The sequence below is a fragment of the Megalobrama amblycephala genome, linkage group LG7 (assembly GCF_018812025.1).
Source record: "Megalobrama amblycephala isolate DHTTF-2021 linkage group LG7, ASM1881202v1, whole genome shotgun sequence".
Taxonomy (NCBI): Eukaryota; Metazoa; Chordata; class Actinopteri; order Cypriniformes; family Xenocyprididae; genus Megalobrama; species Megalobrama amblycephala.
Window position 1 is genome coordinate 57,333,415 of NC_063050.1, and position 24,813 is coordinate 57,358,227.

General features: G+C 43.1%; 4 protein-coding genes across 10 annotated transcripts; 1 reads left to right on the forward strand and 3 right to left on the reverse strand.

Moving 5' to 3' along the window:
• Positions 1 to 32: 32 nt before the first annotated feature.
• f7l (coagulation factor VII, like) lies at positions 33 to 7,243 on the reverse strand. Its single transcript, XM_048198264.1, has 8 exons — positions 7,083 to 7,243; positions 6,806 to 6,969; positions 6,673 to 6,697; positions 3,136 to 3,249; positions 2,915 to 3,061; positions 2,532 to 2,623; positions 1,850 to 1,973; positions 33 to 1,652 (listed from the first exon to the last, which is right to left on the reverse strand). The coding sequence occupies exons 1-8, from the start codon at positions 7,165 to 7,167 to the stop codon at positions 1,105 to 1,107; spliced, it is 1,299 nt and encodes a 432-aa protein (XP_048054221.1). The 5' UTR covers positions 7,168 to 7,243; the 3' UTR covers positions 33 to 1,104.
• A 655-nt stretch (positions 7,244 to 7,898) lies between these two features.
• Positions 7,899 to 13,643, reverse strand: LOC125273026. 7 transcript variants are annotated; one of them, XM_048198271.1, is made up of 9 exons: positions 13,503 to 13,643; positions 12,805 to 12,997; positions 12,595 to 12,714; positions 11,248 to 11,480; positions 11,040 to 11,177; positions 10,770 to 10,963; positions 9,445 to 9,527; positions 9,271 to 9,354; positions 7,899 to 9,198 (listed from the first exon to the last, which is right to left on the reverse strand). In XM_048198271.1, the coding sequence occupies exons 2-9, from the start codon at positions 12,989 to 12,991 to the stop codon at positions 9,038 to 9,040; spliced, it is 1,200 nt and encodes a 399-aa protein (XP_048054228.1). In that variant the 5' UTR covers positions 12,992 to 12,997; positions 13,503 to 13,643; the 3' UTR covers positions 7,899 to 9,037. The 7 variants fall into 7 exon arrangements, with proteins under 7 accessions (XP_048054228.1, XP_048054226.1, XP_048054225.1 ...); XM_048198269.1 differs by having other exon boundaries at positions 12,805 to 13,001; positions 13,503 to 13,639; XM_048198268.1 differs by lacking the exon at positions 13,503 to 13,643 and adding an exon at positions 13,291 to 13,424.
• A 167-nt stretch (positions 13,644 to 13,810) lies between these two features.
• On the forward strand, positions 13,811 to 21,674 carry setdb2 (SET domain bifurcated histone lysine methyltransferase 2). The gene is made up of 12 exons (XM_048198437.1): positions 13,811 to 14,034; positions 14,206 to 14,244; positions 14,686 to 14,799; positions 14,877 to 14,951; positions 15,032 to 15,132; positions 15,202 to 15,959; positions 19,139 to 19,308; positions 19,447 to 19,661; positions 19,757 to 19,790; positions 19,879 to 20,051; positions 20,858 to 20,946; positions 21,236 to 21,674. Exons 1-12 carry the CDS (start codon positions 13,977 to 13,979, stop codon positions 21,351 to 21,353), a joined length of 1,944 nt encoding a protein of 647 aa, XP_048054394.1. The 5' UTR covers positions 13,811 to 13,976; the 3' UTR covers positions 21,354 to 21,674.
• Positions 21,675 to 23,444: 1,770 nt separating this feature from the next.
• On the reverse strand, positions 23,445 to 24,354 carry LOC125273028 (histone H2A, sperm). The gene is made up of 2 exons (XM_048198273.1): positions 24,200 to 24,354; positions 23,445 to 23,945 (listed from the first exon to the last, which is right to left on the reverse strand). The coding sequence occupies exon 2, from the start codon at positions 23,932 to 23,934 to the stop codon at positions 23,512 to 23,514; it is 423 nt and encodes a 140-aa protein (XP_048054230.1). The 5' UTR covers positions 23,935 to 23,945; positions 24,200 to 24,354; the 3' UTR covers positions 23,445 to 23,511.
• Between the last annotated feature and the right edge of the window lie 459 nt (positions 24,355 to 24,813).

Consider the following 24,813-nt stretch of genomic DNA (forward strand, 5'->3'; position numbering starts at 1 on the left):
CACTGAACCACAGAGATGACAAGACAAAGAACAACATTTGAAAACATTATTTATTTTTCACATATAATACAAATTTTAGGGTTATGCTAATGATTATTATATATACTCACAAGTGTGCCATTATTTTTAATTGCAAAAGTACATGTTCTGGTGTTTGCCAGTGCCAATATTCAATGTTGTGGAAGCGTCACTCTTCGGGAAGTTGCGAATTTAACTTGAGCACAAAACTGGAATATGGGATAAAACATTTGCATATAAAGCGGTGTTTCCATCCCACGTGTTCAAGAGAACAATATCATCATCACTTCCTGGGAAATTTGCTCAAAATATCAGTAATAAAAATGGAAGTGTCTCTTTTTCCCTCCATCATAAATGAGTCAGACGACACACAATAAACACTGTCATGTGATCTTTTTGGGAACACAATCGTGTGAGACGCTTCTGGAGGGAATTAAACCAAATCATTCTGATGACACACTTTGACTCAGACGTTTCAGAACCACCAAACCAACATTTGAGATGCTGCGATGCTATTGGTCTGCTGGTTATTCCAGTTATCCAATCACAGAGTCACACGAGGGTTTTGTTGCGCATCAAGGGATTTATTCAGTAAATGTGTTTCCAATATAGTTTATGCATGTCTTCTTATTGGATAAAAAAATTATCCTCCTTAATTGGGTGTATTTTTTCATGCTCATTTTTAGAATTTTTTCGCATTTCAAGGCATCTGCTTCCGAGCAAAAGAGAACATGACAGTGTTTATTGTGTTTCGTCTGATGCTCTGAGAAAAAGCCAGACTGCAGCAACTTACAGATTTATATTTTGCACCAATTTCCAAGGTTTTCCAATGAGTTTTTTGTTGTGCATTGAGGGATTTATTCTATAAAACTATGGTAATTTATGTGCATGTCTTCTTATTGGATTAAAAAAATGATCAGTGCCTCAATTCATGTGCCTCTTGGCATTTCCATCCAAAAATTTTACATGCAATACGCCAAAATTCACATAAAAACTGGTCAATGGAAACAGCTAATGACTGACTTGAGTGACTGAACGTGAATCTGAACACACTTCACCTTACACAACGTTCAGAAACTCTTGTATTCATGCGCTGGCCACGGTCTTCAGAATCCACTCCACAAAGACGGACACCCGCGTGTAGATGCCGTAGACGTTGGCGCGGGCGCAGCCTTTGCCCCAGCTCACGATTCCTGTCAGGAACCATGTGTTTCTGTAGCGGGTGACCAGCGGCCCTCCGCTGTCCCCCTGACAGGAGTCACGGCCGCCCTCGATGAAGCCGGCGCACAACATGTTCCTGGTCACCTTCAGACCCGAGTTTGCCCGACACTCGTCTAAGGAGACCCTCGGCACCTCCAGCCTCTGGAGAACCTGAGACGGCGGTCCCGACTGCGCCATGCGACCCCACCCGCTGACGGTGGACATGCGGATGGCTCCTATGGTGCGTCCGAACGTGCCGTTAGCTGGAGGAAGGCAGGCGGGAAGGGCGAAGCGGTCGAGCGTGACGGGGCTGAGGAGATGCAGCAGTGCGATGTCACTGTCCGTGCTAGAGTGGTTGTACCGCGGGTGGATGATCACTTTAGACACTTTCCTCTTCTGTTCTGTTCCTTCATCTTTATCGAGGATGTGTTCACCTACAGGAGAAGAGAAAATGATCTGAGAGGAGGAACATTAACAGAACCAGCGTTTTACGAACAACTCCTTGCGTTTGGATATTCAAGTTGCAGTAATTTCGCTGCATTATTCTTAACATTACTGGATCCTGTGACAACTCCAGAGACAAACCCTTATAATGAAGGTAGTTCATGACTAAGTCAAGACTAAGTCTTACCGACTGTCACTTGGAAGAGGGATGGATCTTTATTATTCCAGACACAATGAGCCGCGGTGACAATCCATTGGGAATCTAGAATAACTCCACCGCATTTATACACTCCAGCATACTCGAGTAAAGCCTGTGGAGGAGACGCACAGAGAATCGACTGAGAAAACAAACAGAGACAACGGATCTGAAGGACGAAATGGATTCACACTCTTCAAAATAAAGCATTGAAGAACTTTTAACATCCTTACAATCTTTCCATTCCACAAAAGGTTCTCTTCACATTCTCTTCACTTCACAATTCTTGACTTTTTTCTCAGAATTGAGTTATATCTCATAATTCTGACTTTTTTCTCTGAATTTCGAGTTGTTTGTGAAAAACAGACTGCGAAACTCGCAATTGTGAGTTATAAAGTCAGAATTGTGAGATATAAACTCAAAATTCTGAGAAAAAAGTCAATTTTTTTTCCTCAGAATTGGACTTTATATCCCACAGTTGTGAGAAAAAAAGTCAGAATTGTGAGATAAAAAGTCCCAATTACATTTTTATTTTTTCTTTAGTGGTGGAAACAAGCATCCATACAAAATGGTTCTTCTGTGGCATCACTGCAAAAAGCCCTTTATTTTCAGGAATGTAACGGAGAAAGATTCTCTGATCATGGAATGGACTGATTCAGTCATGAATCCTCACCTGCCACGGACACTGTCCTTTAGGACACACGACGCCCTTCACTATCCTCGGACCCACACCCATCTCCACCAGCCTGCCACATGGGAAACCACCTGAGAAATACAGCATGGGTTTACATCAACAACACTGTGGCCTAACAGCACAAAACAGAGTGATGTTACTGTTATCTTGTGCACTGGACCCGTCCGAAGATGCCTACTTCCCTACTACTACATTTGGCATGAAAAGAGTAGTGTGTGCATCTGATGGACTCTTTACTATCCCATGAGGCCATGGGGGAAGAGTTATAAGATGCTGCAAGTCTGTGGAGTGTAGCACACTACAAGTGTGTGTGTGTTGTTGCCTAGGCAGTGCACAGATGTGTGTGTGTGTTTGAGACGCACCCTGCGGCACGCAGCTGCTGTTGTCTGTGTGCAGTGTGTATCCGGGAGCACAATCACAGCGATGAGTCGAATTGGTGATCTCCACACAGAAGTGTTCGCAGCCGCCGTTCCGGTACAGACATCCGTAGGAACTGGGTGGGAATATTTCTGTGGGACGGACGACAGGATTGAAACGTGAGGAGATGTTCAGCACTGTGACGCTGCTGATGTTTGAGTGTTACCTTTGTCACAGTGTCGCCCCTCGAAGTTCATTGGACAGATGCAGATGTAGGTGTCCATGTGATCCACACATGTGGCTCCGTTCTGACACGGTCCCGACTGACAGAAATCCACCTCTGAAGAGGCAAACAGCAGAATCACAGGATCGGAAGACACTGAGGGGAGTCTGTGGCTGTGTGGTTGTTGCTATGGAGTTGTGAGTGGTTGTCAGGTCATTTAATTCTGAGTGGTTGTCAGGTCGTTGCTATGGAGTTCTGAGTGGTTGTTAAGTCGTTGCATTTTTTTTATGAGTGGTTGTCAGGTCATTTCTTTCTGAGTGGTTGTCAGGTCGTTGCTATGGAGTTCTGAGTGGTTGTTAGGTTGTTGCTATGGAGATCTGAGTGGTTGTCAGGTCGTTGCTATGGAGTTGTGAGTGGTTGTTAGGTCGTTGCATTTTTTTATGAGTGGTTGTCAGGTCATTTAATTCTGAGTGGTTGTCAGGTTGTTGCTATGGAGTTCTGAGTGGTTGTTAGGTTGTTGCTATGGAGATCTGAGTGGTTGTCAGGTCGTTGCTATGGAGTTGTGAGTGGTTGTTAGGTCGTTGCTATGAAGTTGTGAGTGGTTGTTAAGTCGTTGCATTTTTTTTATGAGTGGTTGTCAGGTCATTTAATTCTGAGTGGTTGTCAGGTCGTTGCTGTGGAGTTCTGAGTGGTTGTTAGGTTGTTGCTATGGAGTGGTTGTCAGGTTGTTCTGAGTGGTTGTCAGGTCGTTGCTATGGAGTTGTGAGTGGTTGTCAGGTCGTTGCTTTGGAGTTGTGAGTGGTTGTCAGGTCGTTGCTTTGGAGTTGTGAGTGGTTGTCAGGTCGTTGCTATGGAGTTGTGAGTGGTTGTTAGGTCATTTAATTCTTGAGTGGTTGTCAGGTCGTTGCTTTGGAGTTGTGAGTGGTTGTCAGGTCGTTGCTTTGGAGTTGTGAGTGGTTGTCAGGTCGTTGCTAAAGAGTTGTGAATGGTTGTCAGGTCGTTGCTATGGAGTTGTGAGTGGTTGTCAGGTCGTTGCTATGAAGTTGTGAGTGGTTGTTAGGTTGTTGCTATGGAGATCTGAGTGGTTGTCAGGTCGTTGCTATGAAGTTGTGAGTGGTTGTCAGGTCATTGCTTTGGAGTTGTGAGAGGTTGTCAGGTCGTTGCTTTGGAGTTGTGAGTGGTTGTCAGGTCGTTGCTTTGGAGTTGTGAATGGTTGTCAGGTTGTTGCTATGGAGTTGTGAGTGGTTGTCAGGTCGTTGCTTTGGAGTTGTGAGTGGTTGTCAGGTCATTGCTTTGGAGTTGTGAGAGGTTGTCAGGTCGTTGCTTTGGAGTTGTGAGTGGTTGTCAGGTCGTTGCTTTGGAGTTGTGAATGGTTGTCAGGTCGTTGCTATGGAGTTGTGAGTGGTTGTCAGGTCGTTGCTTTGGAGTTGTGAGTGGTTGTCAGGTCGTTGCTATGGAGTTGTGAGTGGTTGTCAGGTCGTTGCTATGGAGTTGTGAGTGGTTGTCAGGTAATTGCTAAAGAGTTCTGAGTGGTTGTAAGGGTCGTTACTTTGGAGTTGTGAATAGTTGTCAGGTCGTTGCTATGGAGTTGTGAGTGGTTGTCAGGTCGTTGCTATGGAGTTCTGAGTGGTTGTCAGGTCATTTAATTCTGAGTGGTTGTCAGGTCGTTGCTATGGAGTTCTGAGTGGTTGTTAGGTTGTTGCTATGGAGATCTGAGTGGTTGTCAGGTCGTTGCTATGGAGTTGTGAGTGGTTGTCAGGTCATTGCTATGAAGTTGTGAGTGGTTGTTAAGTCGTTGCATTTTTTTATGAGTGGTTGTCAGGTCATTTAATTCTGAGTGGTTGTCAGGTCATTGCTATGGAGTTCTGAGTGGTTGTTAGGTTGTTGCTATGGAGATCTGAGTGGTTGTCAGGTCGTTGCTATGGAGTTGTGAGTGGTTGTCAGGTCGTTGCTATGAAGTTGTGAGTGGTTGTCAGGTCATTGCAATGGAGTTGTGAGTGGTTGTCAGGTCGTTGCTATGGAGTTGTGAGTGGTTGTCAGGTCGTTGCTATGGAGTTGTGAGTGGTTGTCAGGTCGTTGCTATGAGTTGTGAGTGGTTGTTAAGTCGTTGCATTTTTTTATGAGTGGTTGTCAGGTCATTTAATTCTGAGTGGTTGTCAGGTCATTGCTATGGAGTTCTGAGTGGTTGTTAGGTTGTTGCTATGGAGATCTGAGTGGTTGTCAGGTCGTTGCTATGGAGTTGTGAGTGGTTGTCAGGTCGTTGCTATGAAGTTGTGAGTGGTTGTCAGGTCATTGCAATGGAGTTGTGAGTGGTTGTCAGGTCGTTGCTATGGAGTTGTGAGTGGTTGTCAGGTCGTTACTTTGGAGTTGTGAATGGTTGTCAGGTTGTTGCTTTGGAGTTGTGAATGGTTGTCAGGTCGTTGCTATGGAGTTGTGAGTGGTTGTCAGGTCGTTGCTTTGGAGTTGTGAATGGTTGTCAGGTCGTTGCTTTGGAGTTGTGAGTGGTTGTCAGGTCATTGCTATGGAGTTGTGAGTGGTTGTCAGGTCATTGCTATGGAGTTGTGAGTGGTTGTCAGGTCATTGCTATGGAGTTGTCATCTAATTCTGAGTGGTTGTCAGGTCGTTGCTTTGGAGTTGTGAGTGGTTGTCAGGTCGTTGCTATGGAGTTGTGAGTGGTTGTCAGGTCGTTGCTATGGAGTTGTGAATGGTTGTCAGGTCATTGCTATGGAGTTGTGAATGGTTGTCAGGTCGTTGCTATGGAGTTGTGAGTGGTTGTCACGTTGTTGCTTTGGAGTTGTGAGTGGTTGTCAGGTCGTTGCTTTGGAGTTGTGAGTGGTTGTCAGGTCATTGCTATGGAGTTGTGAGTGGTTGTCAGGTCGTTGCTTTGGAGTTGTGAGTGGTTGTCAGGTCATTGCTAAAGAGTTCTGAGTGGTTTTAAGGGTCGTTTGGTTGTCAGGTCGTTGCTATGGAGTTGTGAGTGGTTGTCAGGTTGTTGCTTTGGAGTTGTGAGTGGTTGTCAGGTCATTTAATTCTTAGTGGTTGTCAGGTCATTGCTTTGGATTTGTGAATGGTTGTCAGGTCGTTGCTATGGAGTTGTGAGTGGTTGTCAGGTCGTTGCTTTGGAGTTGTGAGTGGTTGTCAGGTCGTTGCTATGGAGTTGTGAGTGGTTGTCAGGTCGTTGCTAAAGAGTTCTGAGTGGTTGTAAGGGTCGTTACTTTGGAGTTGTGAATGGTTGTCAGGTCATTGCTATGGAGTTGTGAGTGGTTGTCAGGTCGTTGCTATGGAGTTGTGAGTGGTTGTCAGGTCGTTGCTATGGAGTTGTGAGTGGTTGTCAGGTCGTTACTTTGGAGTTGTGAATGGTTGTCAGGTCATTGCTATGGAGTTGTGAATGGTTGTCAGGTCGTTGCTATGGAGTTGTGAGTGGTTGTCAGGTCATTGCTATGCAGTTTCTAAGCAGTTCTTTTGTAATTTTCAAATATTCAAAACTATTTTGACATGTAATTCCTCATGAAATGTAATGTATTGTTCAATCAGGTTTACCTGTATATCTCTTCCAGAAATCCTCCTGAAACACAACAGGAGAATCTGTTAGATTTGTCTCATCTCAAACACTCAGGGTTTCATGACTGTCTGGAGCGTCTCGTTCTCCTCTAACACTAACTCTGTTCCTCACCAGTTGTGCGGGGACGGTGAAGATCTCCCTGGCCTCCTCATACGAGCAGATCTCCTCCAGACACTCTCGCTCCAGATCTCCCAGCTTCAGCTCCTCCAGGAAGGAGTTCGCTCGCCTGACACGATGAGATAACGGCCGGCTGGCCTCAGACTTACTGAGGAACACTGCAGATAATGACAGCAGTGAGTGAAGACCGTTACACTGTAAACACATATGAAAAACACAGCGACACACAGCTGACCTCACAAACACAGATCCAACAGTTCTTGACACTCACCTGACTGAACCCCAAAGCACTCTGGGACGGCGAGCAGCGTCAGGATCATGTGGCAGAGCTTCATTCTGTTCAGCTTGAACTCCATGATGTTTTAGCTTCAGGATCGAAGTCTGGTCTGGACACTCGTGGGCGTCGGACAGCAGATCATTGCACAATACTGTGACTGAAGCTGTTCTGTGTGTCACCAGCAGGTGGAGCCACTGATGCAGTCAGTTATGATGTGATGAGATTAATATAGACAGTGACTTTAATTCAACACAACCTGCTTTCACATCCAGATGCTGGTCAAACTTTGCACAGCAGATTTGTGTTAAATTCATATTTCAGTTTCTCAGGTGTGGGTTACGGTAACTTTACATCCTTTTGAGAAATTTAAAGATATATTCTGTCATCATTTACTGTTTTTGTTCATATAATGGAAGTCAGTGGGGTCCAATGTTGTTTTGTTCCTTCCACAGAAGAAAGAAAGTCATATAGGTTTGGAAAAACATGAGTGAGAGAGAATGATGATCAGCACAGAGTTTCCTTTGACTTAAATGATTGTTTAACATTTGCATAATGAATCATATGGCATATATCATCATATCGGTCTTTACAGTTTCTCTGACTTCATTTACTAACACTTTAAGAAGCGCTGTGGTTTCCGTCTTGAAATCAGCTCGAGTTTAAACTCTAGTTTAGATCAGAACGCAGCGCGTGACGAGCTACTGGAGCGATTGAACTTCACTGTCGCGTCTCGTTTGTTGAGACCACAGAGAGATGTGTGGTTTGAACAGAAATCAAGAGATGATCCACACCAACAAACACGACATGAGCTGCTGCAAACAAGACATTTACTGCATCTTTAACAAAATTACAACAAAACACAAACACGACTGCATGTTCACCTTCACAAAATGTGCAAAAGAAGCAGAATATCATTTATAGTAGTGCATATAATAATCACAATCACTGATCAACTGCTGCATTACAGGTGAAGTGTTTTAATACAAGAAAACATGATGCACAATCAGAAACTAATCTAACATGATCACATTCTGCAACACTGTATCGGAAGCATTTAGGATTCTCTATAATCTACAGAAGATATTCCAAAAAAGACAGAAGATAGTTTTGCTTCAAACTCTAAAATGATCCCTTCAATTTTAATTCAATTAACTTCATCAATGCCGCTTCAGCATGTTCTGAAACACAGCAGCTCTCTGATTATTGCTGTTTTTATGATTCTTTAGCGATTTCCATGACGAGTAACAAGTAAAAACCCACAGTCGTGTCCAAAAGTGACAAATTGATTTAAACCATCAAAACATTAGGAAGTTATTTTATATATTTTAAATATGGGGGAAGAACAAATCACTAAACTTGGTATTTATCTGACAAAATTATTTGGCAAAAAAAAAGCAAACTACAGCTACAGGTTTCATTTTACTGTGCAAAAAAATTGCATAAATAAAAAGCAAACACCGAGTTATTAATATTTCATTTCTTCTCTCTTGTTTTTGCACGTGTTCATCATTTATCAGGCCAAATCACACAATTTGTCATGTTCTCATGTTGCGTTATCACAAATAAAACAATCGACTCCAAGCACAACTACACAATATGACTACAAAATCTGTAACAAATTTATTATAATATTTGAATAAATGTCAATTTTTCTAGAACTACTGTATATAAGGTTATTAAAACTTGCATTAGATTAAAAACTCTAAACACACACACACACAAAGAGTGTTTTGAGTAAAATATTCAAGCTATCCGATTATCATTTACTCAATCTTTAAAACAGACATAGTTCTAATGCGAGAATTATGCAAGTAGGTCATGAGAGGCGCAGGTACACAGATGAGGGGAAGTCAGGCTGGAAACCTCATCTGTGGGCAGCACTTCCTGTGTGTGTGTGTGTGTGTGTGTGTAAACAGAGGCTTCTGAGTCGAGAGAAGAGCAGAAGACTGTCAGGCTGATGTGGAGCAGTTCAGATCTTGCAGGACTTCAGAGATTCGCCCCGGAGCGTCCAGCAGCCCGTCCTTCCACCGCTGAGGCACGGCTGACCCGGCGTACGCCGCCCGGGCGCCGAGAAGAGCCCCTAACGCCGCGCCGCGGTTACAGTTCTCACCTGCGGACACACGCGCAGCGTTAAACACGCTCACATGAGCAAACAGTGTGAGTCAGAGATGGAGAAACGCACCTCCACAGTTGGTGTTGGTCAGGATTCCCTCCGTCACGTCATCATGAAAGCAGTACGCCAGGTAGAAGAGGCTCGTCAGAGCTCCTGCAGCATCACACACACACACACACACACACTCAATCAGAGGAGCATCATGGGTAGTTCTGTTTTGCATTGGCTCAGGGTTTTTCTAACCTTGTGTGTAGCAGGCGAGTCCGAGAGACTCCACGGCGCTCTGATGGACCTTCAGACGCTCGGCTGATGAAGCTGGAAACCTGCTGAACAAACAGAACCATCATCAGACGTCCATAACAGACCTGCATGATATCTGAAAGGGTTAGTTCACCCAAAAATGAACATTCTCTCATTTATTACTCATGTCGTTCCACACCTGTAAGACCTTTCGTTCATCTTCAGAACACAAATTAAGATCTTTTTGATGAAGTCTGAGTGGTTTCTGTCCCTCCATAGAGAGAGATCCAACGCAACTACCACTCCAAGGTCCAGAAAGGTAGTAAAGACATCATTAAAGCACTCCAGTGGTTTAAACTCAGTTTTATGAAGCAACTTGAGTGCTTTGTTTGCACACAAAAAAAAAACAACAAATTACCACTTTACTTACAAAAATATTGATCTGGAACGTGCATTCACAAGAGCATGTTGTGTTCAGACTCGCGCGAGTGTTTAACGAGAGATTCGTGCAGGATTTGATCTCAGGGTTCACACAGAACAAACTTTAATATGTGAATTATATTATTGAAATAAACACATTTAGCGTCGTCAGGCTTTTATTTGAGCGTAATGGATAAAACAACGGAGCTGCGCACTCAGGTTTATGGCTGCTGTAAATTTCACCTGCCATAAGATGGCGCTGTTTTCGACACTCTTTTACGAAACATTGTGGAAGAAAACGACGAAACTATACTAGCCAATCAGATTTCTTTTCACCCATATCCCCACGCCCACCCATGGACACACATTTGACTTTACAACACACAAACGCACACCTTTATTTATTCTCAGTACGCAGATAGATTTTAATAATCAATTTAAAAATATGTAAAAAATAAAAACGGCATTAATTAGCGCCCTCTAATGGTACGCACAATGCGTACAGCTGCAGACGCCACCGATGACGCATCATGTCGTGTTCAGACTCGCGCGTCGACTCAACACACGCGAGAGCGTTCACGAGAGCTGGCATTGTTGCGTGAACACGCTTTGGATTATATTATTTTGTAAATAAAGTGGTAAATTATGTTTTTTTGTGCAAACAAAGCACTCGCGTCACTTCATAAAATTGAGTCGAAGCCGCTGGAGTCACTTTAATGATGTCTTTCCTACCTTTCTGCAGCTTGGAGTGGTAGTTGCGTTGGAAATTCATCAAAAATATCTTAATTTGTGTTCTGAAGATGAACGAAGGTCTTACGGGTGTGGAACGACATGAGGGAGAGTAATTAATAACAGAATTTTAATTTTTAGGTCGTAGTTTTCTGTGAAGTATGTTTCTCTGTGCTGACCTCTCGGCCCGCTGTATGAAGTGTCGACACGCGTCCCAGGCGTCCAGCGCGGGCGATTTGAGCGCCGCCTCCGCCTGCCGCCGCAGACAGGCTCCGTTCAGCGTGGCGTGAAGCGCGCGAGCGTACAGAGACACCAGCGGCTCCAGCTGCGCGTGAGGATGAGTGAGCTTCACCAGCTCCACCGCCGCACGCACCTGGACACACACGGACATTTACACTGAGGATCACATGAGACTCTGATTGGCTGAGAGATGGTGTCACGTGACTCACCGCTTCCTCCTCATTGGCTGTGGCAGACAGCAGAACGAAGGGAATGGCCATAGGGAGACAGCCGATGGCGTTCAGCTGACCGTCGGCGCGGGACGAGTTCAACATGCGTTTGGATCGCCGCTCCGCGAACTCCAGAACCTGCGGAGAGGACGGGACGGTCAGTCAGGTGGTGCATGTGAGCGACAGAGGCGGTTTAAGACGCTCTCACCTCTCTGGAGGACGTGGGTCTGAGCTCCTGCCAGTCGGAGAAGAAGCTCCTGTGGAAGGACTCGGCGTACGTGTCGTCGTGTGAGCCGGGACTCGTCATGAACTCCACGTAGTCGGACAGAACGGCGGCTCGTGCGTCAGGATCGGCCGCGCTGGCGAACGCACCGGCGGACAGAACGCGGGCGGCTCTCAGAGCACAGAGAGCGTTCAGGGTGTTCTGACCCGCCTGAAGACCTGCGGGAGTGTCACAGTTACACCTGGTTCAACAGCTGCTGAACGCTTTTGGTTTTAGTTCATAAAGACACAATTGATAATGTGAAAAATTAACATTATACTTATGTGTAAAATGAATTACAAAAATATTTTGTTTCTGTACTGTTATTTTTCATTTATTTAATTAAATCAAATTTATATTTTTATTTTAATCAATTTTATTATTTTTATTATTTTTACAATTTTATCACTTTAATGAAATGTTTTTATTTTTATTACATGCTTTTCTGTAAACTTTTCCATTTTTCTTACTTATTTCAATTAAAAATTGATTAATTTTTTTCATTGATTTCTACACATTTTATTCTCAATTTTTTTAATTTTCTTATTTTATTTAAATTATTTATTTATTTATTTACACATTTAACTTTTCCACTTATTTATTTTTTTCTAATTATTTATTTATTTCAACTTTTTACACAAAAAAATACATTTGATTAAAATAAATAAGAAAAATGGAAAAGTTTATAGAATATTATAATAACTTTTTTTTAAGTTTTTCTCTGAATTTTCCACTTTTCTTATTTCATTCAAATTATTTATTTATTTACACATTTTTTATTAACCTTTCCACTTTTCTTATTTTAATTAAATTGATTTATTTTCTTAATTAAACTGATTTATTTTTTTATTTTTCTACATGTTTTTCTCAATTTTCCACTTTTCTTATGTATTTTTTTTCTAATTATTTATTTATGATTATAATTTATTTTTACACACAAAAATGCATTTGATTAAAATAAGAAAAATGGAAAAGTTTATAGATAACATTTATTTATTTATTTATTTATTTTACGTTTTTCTCTGAATTTTCCACTTTTTCTTATTTTAATCAAATTTATTTATTTAATATGTTTATCTGGCCAGGTGATACACATACGACTTCTCTCAGCTGGATAAAACAAACCAGTGTCTCGCTAGTAAAGTTTGATGGTTACAGATTCATACCTACTGTACATAACTGCAATCTTTACCTTATTATATATATATATATAATATAAAACATATTAATGTTTTTCTCTACACTGTTCCCAGTATTAAAGCCCCTCGATTGGTTGAGGGATTAGACTCGTACCTTGATGGTAGTGCACTGATCCACGCGGATCCGTCCAGAACTTCAGCTTATCGTGCAGAATCACGTTCCCCACCACATCAGCTCCGGTGGATCCAGAGCCGGTCACACGGCCGCTGCCAGCTGCGCACACACACACACACACACACACACAGGTTACACACATGCTGCTGAAGCGTCACGTGCACGAGTGGCCAATGACAGCAGTCACACCTGTGTTGGACAGGCGCAGGATGCTGGACGGGTGTCTGTCGCGCGGCGCGGTGAGTCCCGTGATCCAGCCGCTGAAGTCGCTCCTGATGTCGGCGGTGTTGTAGTACCAGTGCACGGGCATCGACATGGAGTCCGCGACACACGCTCCCCACAGCGCCTCCGTGACCGCGCGCCGCACCTGAGCCATGCGCACCTGACACACACACACACATTACCATAGTAACACATCACTGTTTATGAATGTTTGTTTTAATAAAAAACATAATATGAAATATTTAAAAAGATATAGGCTAACTAAAATAACAGTATATATACTCATGCATTATAACGCAAAAAAGCGTAAGATCAGCTGATACAAACACAGTCTTACTGTAAAAACTAACTATAGTAATATCATGGTAAATGGTTTAAATTATTTAAAACTGACTTTAAGTTCCATGAATCATTCTTCTCTACACAGGATAAATATGAACGAACTGATCTTACTGTAATGATGATGATCCGCAGTGAACACACACTCACACTCACTCACACACACACTCTCTGTGAGTTGTATAACCGCACAATCATTGTTACAAAACCTCACCGGAAGTGCACCGCATGATACATAACACAAAACTACGTCACGTGATGATGTCAAATTTAATATTTGCTAACGCAGATCTGTTTACTGTGTTAATATAGTAAAATAAACTTACAGAAGCTATTTCTCATGTGAATTTGATGTTCCACACAGACATTCATAGACGAGCACTGAGTCACTGATGACGGAGAACTCGTTTAACGCGTTATATTTTAACACAATAATCCACACTATACCCGCGATATTATCCAATAACAGCGTGATTAGAACGACTGGTTATAAAACATAAAGGAAAACATTTAACTGTGCGATCTCTGTGATCGATTGCTTTTGACTTTTACTGGAACCAAAACATTGGGAAAGACAGAATCATTTGAGCGAATCGGTTCGTTCGGACAGTGTGTTTTGTTCTATGAACTGATTCACCAACAAATGTGAATCATCATCATTCAAACAAAAGCGAATAAAAAGACTTTAGTTCAATAATTCTGTCCGGTGAGGTTATAAAGTTTGCATCAAATGTCGTGTTGATGAAGTTTCTCTCAAGAGAGTCGGTTTGACTGAATCGGTTTGAAGAATCAAATCACATATGGATGATTCTTCAGTGATGGCGCGTGCTTTCATTCACTTTAATGGAAGTCGTTTCAGTAAGAAATGTGATATTTTCATTCAGTTTTCATAAGCGTTCTAGCATTTCAGAGATGTTTATCGTCTTTGGCACATGATGTTTTATTACTAATCAGCGTCTTCGTGAGATAATTGATTAGTTGAGTTGTTGACATGTTTCTTGTTTGTGTCTCAATCTCTTCTCTTCTGAGGATCTGAACTGATCGAGATGATGATGGAGTGTGAAATCGGTAAGATCCAGCGAACAAAAATACGTTCCGATTATTTCTGAATGTTCTCTGAACGTCCAGTTCTTTAAATGTTCTTAAAACGTTATTTATTGGTTATGCGAACGTTAAGGAAACATTACATTGTATCATTCTTCAAACATTCTGGAAACTGTTACTTTTGAATGTTCTCTGAACGTTCTGAAACAAGTAGCAACATTTAAAAAACGTTAGATGAACGCCCAACTAAAATGTTTAAGGTAAAACGTTCCATTAATGATGTATGAATAATGTTTTTGTGCTAACGTTTTTAGAACATTATTTAATGCTGAACGAACGTTCTATTAACGTTACTGGAAGAACGTGTTCGTAACTTTGAGAGAACGTTCCCTGTTATCTGGGATGATGATCATCAGTGATCAGTCTGATAATGATTATTGATCAGAAGATGATTGTGTGTTTCAGAACAAGCGAAGATCTTCTGGGAGGAAGTGGATGTTGATGTAGAGTTTGATGAGCTGATGGAGGTTCTTTCACATTTAAGAGATGCGATCAGACACAACACTGCAACAGACAGAGGTACACACACACACACACACACACACACACACACACGCTCATATTCTGTTTGATTGTGTTGTATTGTGATGTTTCAGAGTATGTTCATGCCATGAAGATCATTCTGGAGTCTAAACTTCTAAACAGCTTCGAGAAGGTGCTCTTCGATGGAGGTTTGTTCTGATCAGAGCTGAAGATCAATGCTGCTGCTCATCTCTCATCATACTGACCGTGAGTCTCTGCTGTGTTTCAGATATCCTGACCGTGACCGTGTCGGAGTCTCAGTGTTCTCCTGAGAGTCTGAGGAACGGCGAGGAGATGGAGGACGTCCTGCAGAAGGACAGCTCACGGTTCGTCTTTAGTATCATTATGATGGAAGCTTGTTTCTGACACAGAATAAAAACGTAAAAGATGTTCTCTCAGCCTCTTCAGAGACGTGGAGTTGAGCTCGGACTACAGTCAGATGTTTCAGCCAGCAGAAACGACGGCGTGAGCGGTCAGGATCCGACGCTGCTTCTGTCTCCTCTGAGCTTCTGTTCTGAAGAGCCGAGATCTCCCGTCCCGCTCGTCTACCAGCCGCACGACTGCAGCCCGGCGTGTGTCCCGCCGCTGCCCGCTCACGCCGACCGCTTCCTGGGACACAACCCGCTGCGAGTGCCCATGCTGTGCCAGTTCCAGCGCCACTGCGCTCGGGTCCGAGCCGCCGGCGGCGAGCAGGAGGACGAGTGTGACGCGGAGGACGTGATTTATAAAGCGCCGTGTGGGCGGGGCCTGCGCTCCATGGAGGAGGTGTTTCAGTTCCTGCTGCAGTCGGACGCTCTGGGCGTGTTGCAGCCGAACAATTTCAGCTTCAGTTCGCAGGTTTTTCCAGAACATCCGTCCCGAGCTCCCGCCTCGCCGGCGCTCCTGTTCGAGCGAGACCTCAGCCACGGGATCGAGCCGGTTCCCGTGCCGCTGTTCAATGAGGTGGACGGGACGCGCCTGAAAGAGTTCCGCTACCGTAAAGAGCGCTGGCCGCACGGATGCTTCCTCAGCGCGGCGCCGTTTTTCACCGCGTGCTGCGACTGCGAGGACGGCTGCGCAGACGCTCAGAGCTGCGCTTGTGTTCAGCTGACGGTCAGAGCCGGAGGAGACGGTCGTGCTTACAGACACCAGAGACTGAGCGAACCCGTCAGTGCAGGGTGAGTCCGGCGGGTCGGGCTGGGCTGGGTTCAGTTGAGTTGTGTTTTGTTGGGTTAAATTGGAGTGGTTTTGGGTTGGGTTGGGTTGGGTTGAGTTGAGTTGGGTTGAGTTAGGTTAAGTGGGGGTGGCTGGGTTGGGTTATGTTTTTTGGGTTGAGTTAGGTTTTGTTGGGTTTTGTTGGGTTGAGTTGGGTTTTGTTGGGTTGAGTTGGGTTTTGTTAAGTTGAGTGGTTTTGTGTTGTGTTGAGTTGCGTATAGTTGGGTTAAGTGGGGGTTGGCTGGGTTGAGTTTTGTTGGGTTAAATTGAAGTGGTGTTGGGTTGTGTTGAGTTGGGTTGAGTTGTGTTTTGTTGGGTTGAGTTTTGTTAGGTTAAGTTGAGTGGTTTTGTGTTGTGTTGAGTTGCGTATAGTTGGGTTGGGTTAAGTGGGGGTGGCTGGGTTGGGTTATGTTTTTTGGGTTGAGTTGGGTTGGGTTGGGTTGGGTTTTGTTGGGTTGAGTTGGGTTGTGTTGAGTTGCGTATAGTTGGGTTGGGTTAAGTGGGGTGGCTGGGTTGGGTTATGTTTTGTTGCGTTGAGTTGAGTTGTATTTGTTGAGTTGGTGGTTTGAGTTTTTGTTGGGTTAATTGGAGTGGTTTTGGGTTTGGTTGCGTTGAGTTGGGTTGAGTTGGGTTAAGTGAGGGTGGCTGGGTTGGGTTATGTTTTTTGGGTTGAGTTATATTTGTTGAGTTGGCTGGTTTGAGTTTTGTTGGTTTGTTGGGTTAAATTGGAGTGGTTTTGGGTTGAGTTGGGTTTTGTTGGGTTGAGTTGAGTTGAGTTGGGTTGAGTTGGGTTAAGTGGGGGTGGCTGGGTTGGGTTATGTTTTGTTGCGTTGAGTTGAGTTGTATTTGTTGAGTTGGCTGGTTTGAGTTTGTTGGGTTAAATTGGAGTGGTTTTGGGTTGGTTGCGTTGAGTTGGGTTGAGTTGGTTAAGTGAGGGTGGCTGGGTTGGGTTATTTTTTTGGGTTGAGTATATTTGTTGAGTTGGCTGGTTTGAGTTTTGTTGGTTTGTTGGGTTAAATTGGAGTGGTTTTGGGTTGAGTTGGGTTTTGTTGGGTTGAGTTGAGTTGAGTTGGGTTGAGTTGGGTTAAGTGGGGGTGGCTGGGTTGGGTTATGTTTTGTTGCGTTGAGTTGAGTTGTATTTGTTGAGTTGGCTGGTTTGAGTTTTGTTGGGTTAAATTGGAGTGGTTTTGGGTTTGGTTGCGTTGAGTTGGGTTGAGTTGGGTTAAGTGAGGGTGGCTGGGTTGGGTTATGTTTTTTGGGTTGAGTTATATTTGTTGAGTTGGCTGGTTTGAGTTTTGTTGGTTTGTTGGGTTAAATTGGAGTGGTTTTGGGTTGAGTTGAGTTGGGTTTTGTTGGCTTGGGTTGAGTTGGGTTGGGTTGGGTTGGCTTGGGTTGAGTTGGGTTGGGTTGAGTTGTATTTGTTGAGTTGGCTGGTTTGAGTTTGTTGGGTTAAATTGGAGTGGTTTTGGGTTGGGTTGCGTTGAGTTGAGTTGGGTTTTGTTGGGTTGAGTTGGGTTGGGTTGAGTTGAGTTGGGTTTTGTTGGGTTGGGTTGAGTTGAGTTGGGTTTTGTTGAGTTGAGTTGGGTTTTGTTGGGTTGGGTTGAGTTGAGTTGGGTTTTGTTGGGTTGAGTTGGGTTGAGTTGGGTTGGGTTGAGTTGAGTTGGGTTTTGTTGGCTTGGGTTGAGTTGGGTTGGGTTTTGTTGGGTTTTGTTGGGTTGAGTTGGGTTGAGTTGGGTTGGGTTGAGTTGAGTTGGGTTTTGTTGGGTTGAGTTGGGTTGGGTTGAGTTGAGTTGGGTTTTGTTGGGTTGGGTTGAGTTGAGTTGGGTTTTGTTGGGTTTTGTTGGGTTGAGTTGGGTTGAGTTGGGTTGAGTTGAGTTGGGTTTTGTTGGGTTGGGTTGAGTTGAGTTGGGTTTTGTTGGGTTGAGTTGGGTTGGGTTGAGTTGGGTTTTGTTGGGTTAAGTGGGGGTGGCTGGGTTGGGTTATGTTTTGTTGGGTTGAGTTGTATTTGTTGGGTTGGCTGGGTTGAGTTTTGTTGTGGTAATTGAAGTGGTTTTGGGTTGGGTTTTGTTGGGTTGAGTTATATTTGTTGAGTTGGCTGGTTTGAGTTTTGTTGGTTTGTTGGGTTAAATTGGAGTGGTTTTGGGTTGAGTTGGGTTTTGTTGGGTTGAGTTGAGTTGAGTTGGGTTGAGTTGGTTGGGTTGAGTTGGGTTGGGTTGAGTTGTATTTGTTGAGTTGGTGGTTTGAGTTTTGTTGGGTTAAATTGGAGTGGTTTTGGGTTGGGTTGCGTTGAGTTGAGTTGGTTTTGTTGGGTTGGGTTGAGTTGAGTTGGGTTTTGGGTTGGGTTGAGTTGAGTTGGGTTTTGTTGGTTGAGTTGGGTTGTTGGGTTGGTTGGGTTGAGTTGGGTTTTGTTGGGTTGAGTTGGGTTGAGTTGGGTTGGGTTGAGTTGAGTTGGGTTTTGTTGGCTTGGGTTGAGTTGGGTTGGGTTGAGTTGTATTTGTTGAGTTGGCTGGTTTGAGTTTTGTTGGGTTAAATTGGAGTGGTTTTGGGTTGGGTTGCGTTGAGTTGAGTTGGGTTTTGTTGGGTTGAGTTGGGTTGGGTTTTGTTGGGTTGGGTTGAGTTGAGTTGGGTTTTGTTGGGTTTTGTTGGGTTGAGTTGGGTTGAGTTGGGTTGGGTTGAGTTGAGTTGGGTTTTGTTGGGTTGGGTTGAGTTGAGTTGGGTTTTGTTGGGTTGGGTTGAGTTGGGTTTTGTTGGGTTAAGTGGGGTTGTTGGGTTATGTTTTGTTGGTTGAGTTGTTTTGTTGGGTTGGCTGGGTTGAGTTTTGTTGTGGTAATTGAAGTGGTTTTGGGTTGGGTTTTGTTGGGTTGAGTTTTGTTGGGTTAAATTGAAGTGGTTTTGGTGTTGTGTTGAGTTGCGTTGGGTTATGCTTTGTTGGGTTGAGTTATGGTTTTTTTGGGTTAATTTGAGGAGGTGGCTGGGTTGAGTTGTATGTGTTGGGCTGAATTGGGTTTTGTTGGGTTAAGTGGTTTTGGGTTGGGTTGAGTTGTATTTGTTGGGTTGGCTGGGTTGTGCGTTGTTGTGTTTTGTTTGGTTCAGTTGTGTTGGGTGTGTGAGCTGCGTGTGAACGCTGGCTGTGATCCGACAGGTTGTTCGAGTGCGGCCCGTGGTGCAGCTGTAAAAAGAGCCGCTGTCAGAACCGTGTGGTGCAGAAGGGGCTGCGGGTGCGGCTGCAGGTGTTTCGTACGCCGGACCGCGGCTGGGCCGTACGCTGCCGTGACGACCTCGACAAGGGAACCTTCATCTGCATCTATGCAGGTACACCGAGCCTTCGCTCCAGGGTTACTATCATTGACTGAAACTAAAACCATTAAACATTTTCATTACTTCATGTTTTCATACTATGGTGAATACACACACAGATACACACTGTATTGATGCGGTCTGTGGTTTCAGGCGTCGTCCTCAGACTGGAGCAGAGCGCGGAGGAGCCGCCGGATCTCCGCAGCAGAGAGGCGCCCGTGTCCGACGACGAGGTGGAGGTGGTGGAGGAGTGGACGCTTCCCACGGGCCCGAAGGAGACGGTCACCGAGATGCTGGACTGCTCTCCTCCGCTGTATGTTCCTGTGATCCAGAGACCCGCGGATCAGAGTCCAGGCGCTCCGCTCACGGTCAGTGCGCTCGCAACACCACGGTCACGGGTTTGATTCCCAGGGAATGCGTGAACTGATCAAATGGCATCAATGTACATGTTTTCCTGTTTCAGGACCAGCAGCCGTCACTGGACTGCAGCGAGACAGGTACGAGCTCATCAAACGCCCCGATGTTCCTCATGACCTGCGTTCAGAGCGGCTCCGGACGGATGTTTTCCTCTGTGTGTGTTTGTAGAGCATGAGAAGTGCGAGGAGGTGTTGAGCAAGAAGCCCAGATTAGCCCTCGCCGGATCGAACGGACACAACGACAGAGCCGACATCACGTCACACGCGCATCAGAGACTCAAGCAAGACAAAATGTATTACCTGGACGCCTCTAAAGAAGGAAACGTGGCCCGATTCTTCAACGTACGTGTCACCAGCTTTTACCCATCATGCATCTCACCCTCATTATGAGAGAGAGGTTCTTTTATTCCAGTGAGCAGGGTCAGGAAACATGGATTTGAATCAAAGCTTCATTAATTATGAGATTTCAAAATAATGACAAAGTCATTTTAAAAGTCAAAATTGTGAGATACAAAGCTGAAATTATTTTTTGTAACATAATTATGTTTTTATGTGATAATTTGGACCTTTTGTCATGTCATTTTTAATTTCGTCATAATTTAATTTACTCAATTTCTAAGTAGAGTTAATTACGACTTTTTATGACAATTTTTTTATGTGATAATTTTTACTTTTTTCTATCATTTTGACTTTTTAGTCATAATTTTAAGTCATAATTTAATTTAAGTAATAAATAATTTAATTATTTATAATTGATGTCATAATTGATTTTATAATTGATGTCAATTGATTTTTTTGTCATAATTTTGATTTTTTGTGATGTTGAAATTTTAGTAAATCTAATTTAATTTTAATTTAATTAAATTTTAATGAACAATTGAATGCAATTTAATTTTAATTAATTTAATTTCTACATAGTGTCATAATTTCGACGTCATCATTTAGTCAATTTAGTCTTAAATTTAATTTAGTCGTATGTCATTTTCAACTTTTTATGTCATAATTGAGGTCATTGTGTGTGTGTGAAATTCTATTATATTAAATGTAATTCTTTTAGCAGATGATTTCTCAAACAGAAGCTGAAATATTAGCAGTGCAGCGATACAGATTGAATGATTGACATTAACGTCAGTGTCCTTCACCTGCAGCACAGCTGTGAGCCGAACCTCTTCATCCAGAACGTCTTCGTCGACACTCACGACCCACAATTCCCTCTCATCGCCTTCTTTACAAACAGGTGAGAATCATCAGTCACGGTTGAGATCATTACACTCAGCATCAGATTTATTTCTACAGCTCTTTATACAGTACAGAAACTGTTTCAAAGCAGCTTCACAGTAATAAACAGAATCAGTGATGCAAACTTCATGTGTAAAGCTGATCAGTTATGAAACATTCAGATCAGTAGCGTCAGTGTTGCAGAGTTCATCAGTTCTGAAGCGAGTAAGGGTGTGATCATAAGGACAGCAGAACAAATGAAGCACTGAATGGAAACAAACGCGACTGTGTTCACTTTCATTTCTCAGGTCAGTTAAAGCTGGAACTGAACTGACCTGGAACTACTCGTACACACCGGGCAGTGACCCGGATCACGAGCTGAACTGCCGCTGCGCCAGCACCACCTGTCAATCACTCATCATCTGACACGCCCAGTTCTGCCTCACCAACTTCTGCATTTCCTGAATGAAACCGGATGGTTATTGTGCTTCTTTGGGGGTGTTTTTATGCAGAAGCTGAAGCTGAAATAAAGTTGAGTCAAGCAAAGCTCTGTCGTGTGTGTGTGTGTGTGTGTGTGTGTGTGTGTGTGTGTGTGTGTGTGTGTGTGTGTCTCACACAGACGCCATGTAGTACACTTACTGTACTTACTGAAACTAGGAGTGACCGTAGACTAAAATAGTCAGTAAAACAACTAAAATTGAGTTTTGGAGGAATTCTGAGGGAATGAATTAAAATAAGAAAAATTAAGTTGTTTCAGCTCATTTGAATACTTGTTTTCTCTTATTTTGAATCATTTTAAGTCATCTTGAGGCCTCTGGTTGATTTAGCAGATGCAAATTATCTTTAGAGCAATATTCACAATACAGGTATAAGATGAGCAGACGAAACTGAAATCCAGAAAGAGAGCAAGATATTTATTTATAAAAGAATTGTAGCAAGTATTTTTGATAATTGATTAGTTGTGTGCATTAAGATCATGATGACTGAAGAAATCATTTGCTGGTTAGTGCTGCTCATCTTCATCTGCGACCGGCTGAGTTTCAGTTCTTAACTTTAAAATCCGCACAGAAACACTGTGTTCAGCACAGACTGGATCAGTGACGAGATCGACACAAATTGCTGCAAATACAGTGTTCTTTTGAAGGTTTCGTAAGCCGCGGGTCAGTGAAATCACACCTCAGAGAGTCTGAAGACCACAAGCATGAAAGGACCTGTAACCCACAGACATGAAACGGACAGAGCGAGTTTTGATCTCATGTGGGGCTTTAAGTCTATTGCTCAGTAGGCCTACAGATCGTTTCAAAGCAGCTTCACTGTAATAAACAGGAAAATAACAATGATGCAAACATCAAATATGAGACACATTCAGATTCTGCTCTACTGAAGAGTCATTCAGATCAATAACGGTTTAAAGTTCATCAGAAACTTCTGTAGAGCTGCTTTATATCTGAAATTGATTTTGCTTCATAATTGAACTTTGCAACATTGACCCTGTTATTGAACTGAATGACACTATTGTCTTTTTAAAGCAAAATTGAAGTGCCAGTATTGAGTTAAATGTTAAACCAGTTCAGTTCACTGCTGCAAAGTTATAAGCAGCTCTTCAGAGGACAAGAGTCATTATTCAGATCAGTCCAGGTGGTTTTGTTTTCATCCGATAGTGTCAGTGCACTTAAAACCAATAATATTACTGAATATTAAATGGCACCTATAATGCCAAGATGTAATATCAGTCTCTGGTGTCTCCAGAATGTGTGTGTGTGAAGTTTCAGCTCAAAATCCCCCACAGATCATTTATTATAGCTTGTCAAATTTGGGTGTGAGCAAAAACACGCCGTTTTTGTGTGTGTCCCTTTAAATGCAAATGAGCTCTGCTTTCCAGAAGAGGGCGGAGCTTTAACAGCTCAACAACAACAAAGCTGGAGAATCTCACGCAGCCAAAATGACGAAAGTGTTCAGCCTTACATTGTTCAAACCGGAGTCGACACTGATGGAGAGACTCAGGAAGAAGTTACAACTTTTAGACGTTTCTGAATGGTTAGTGGATAAATTGATGTAGTTGCTGTGGAGTTGATTCAACTCATCCACTAGCATGTGCCGTCATGTTCATCTTTTGTGCTGAATTGACCCTCGTTTGTGAAGCAGTCCGGCGTAAAATGACGGCATGTCAACAACACTCTACTACAACAACTCTTCCTCTTCTCTAAAGCAGCCCGACATGGCCCCGCCCCCTTTGTTGTGTGTTCTCGGGGGCGGGGTTTATGTAAATTTTAGGGTTAGTGATGTCACTAACCCGGGAAGAAGCTCAGTAGTCCCTACCAACCATTTAAAAAGCAATTTTTGTATATATTTAAAAAAAAAAAAAAAAAAAAACTCGGCATTGAACGTCGTAACTTTGCAAATGTTTGAGCAAACCACAACATTACACACTAAAGTTAATCATAATCAAATCACCCCTTTAAGGGTCTTTAAACCCCTGATGCATTAGTGCATATAAACACCAGAATCAGCCAGATATAGAATACAAACTAAAGCTTTATTAATACCATCGACATTAAAGTGCTTAAAATCATCAGAGTCCGGCTCAGAAGTCCTGAGACTGCACCTCTTTGCTGGAGTTCGGGTCTCGCGCCGCTTTGGTCTTCTTCGGCAGCAGCTGCGCCTGGATGTTGGGCAGCACGCCGCCCTCCGAGATCGTGACGCCGCCCAGCAGCGTGTTCAGCTCCTCGTCGTTCCGCACCGCCAGCTGGATGTGGCGCGGCGCGATGCGGAGCTTCTTGTTGTCGCGGCTCGCGTTGCCCGCCAGCTCCAGCACCTCCGCGCACAGGTACTCGATGACCGCCGTCAGGTACACCGCCGCTCCCGAGCCGATGCGCGCCGCGTAGTTCCCCTTCCGCAGGAGGCGCGCGATGCGGCCCACCGGGAACTGAAGCCCCGCACGGGAGGAGCGCGACACCGACGGCTTGGTCTTCACTGCTGCTGCGAGCTTCTTACCGCGACCGGACATGACGAGGAGATCTGAATCAGAGAGTCAAATGATCGGTTCAATCGAATATTAGTACCGAATGAACAAACACGTATATTTGAGTCCCTCGAGAATCATCTCGAGAGTTTTAGTTATAAAGTTCAAATAAAGAATCACATTTACAAGTAATCAAAGACCAAATGAGTAAAATAATTACTGAAGTCTTCATGACAGAAAAAGCCTGATTTAGAGTAATTGAACCTATAAGCAATAAACAAACAGAAAATAGCAAAGAACTCAAACTCACCTGCTTGACAAACTGATTCAACCGAACAAGGATCGAGAAGAGAAACAGTTTGATTCACATTGAAGAATCACGTGTTTTATTCCGGATCTTAATTGGCATTAATTAACTTCACCTGTGTCAATGAAACAGCGCTGGCCAATCAGATGTTTGAACTCATTATATTGTAAACGATCAATTAGAGCGAGTCTTTATGACACTTTCTTTAAAAGTTTAAACAAAATAATTGTATAATGTAGTATATTTTCTAATAATAAGCATGTTTATATTGCTAATATTTCAATTGCTTATGACAATATTGATTCATTACATACAGTATCCTGAAATTTTTTATTACCATATTAGAACATCATGAAAAAAAACTGAAAAATTGATTTTTCTATTACCATATATAAGGTAATAAAAAAAAAAAGTTCAGGTTTTTTTCATGATGTTCTTATAATGCCTTATAATGCCTTATCATTGAGATTCAGTAAGATATTAAAATATGAATAGGAGGTTAAAGGAAGTTTAATAAATGCGACTCATGATGCTTGAATCAGCTTTATATAATTCATGTTTGTAGTGTAATAAGCACGTGTTGTTTTGTGGTCACATGACTATTTTGATCATGTGAC

What these genes read in the sequence shown, in the direction of transcription:
- f7l (XM_048198264.1), bottom strand. Translation starts at nt 7,167, where the DNA reads ATGGAGTTCAAGCTGAACAGAATGAAGCTCTGCCACATGATCCTGACG. An exon ending in TTTCTGGAAGAGATATACAG is followed by an intron (nt 3,250 to 6,672) that starts GTAAACCTGATT and finishes TTGCCTCTTCAG; the next exon opens with AGGTGGATTTCTGTCAGTCG. An exon ending in CAGCAGCTGCGTGCCGCAGG is followed by an intron (nt 2,624 to 2,914) that starts GTGCGTCTCAAA and finishes TGTATTTCTCAG; the next exon opens with GTGGTTTCCCATGTGGCAGG.
- LOC125273026 (XM_048198265.1), bottom strand. An exon ending in TTCATACAGCGGGCCGAGAG is followed by an intron (nt 9,528 to 10,769) that starts GTCAGCACAGAG and finishes CTGTTTGTTCAG; the next exon opens with CAGGTTTCCAGCTTCATCAG. An exon ending in ACTCGCCTGCTACACACAAG is followed by an intron (nt 9,355 to 9,444) that starts GTTAGAAAAACC and finishes GTGATGCTGCAG; the next exon opens with GAGCTCTGACGAGCCTCTTC.
- setdb2 (XM_048198437.1), top strand. Translation starts at nt 13,977, where the DNA reads ATGGATGATTCTTCAGTGATGGCGCGTGCTTTCATTCACTTTAATGGA. An exon ending in GTCCAGGCGCTCCGCTCACG is followed by an intron (nt 19,662 to 19,756) that starts GTCAGTGCGCTC and finishes TTCCTGTTTCAG; the next exon opens with GACCAGCAGCCGTCACTGGA. An exon ending in ACTGGACTGCAGCGAGACAG is followed by an intron (nt 19,791 to 19,878) that starts GTACGAGCTCAT and finishes GTGTGTTTGTAG; the next exon opens with AGCATGAGAAGTGCGAGGAG.
- LOC125273028 (XM_048198273.1), bottom strand. Translation starts at nt 23,934, where the DNA reads ATGTCCGGTCGCGGTAAGAAGCTCGCAGCAGCAGTGAAGACCAAGCCG.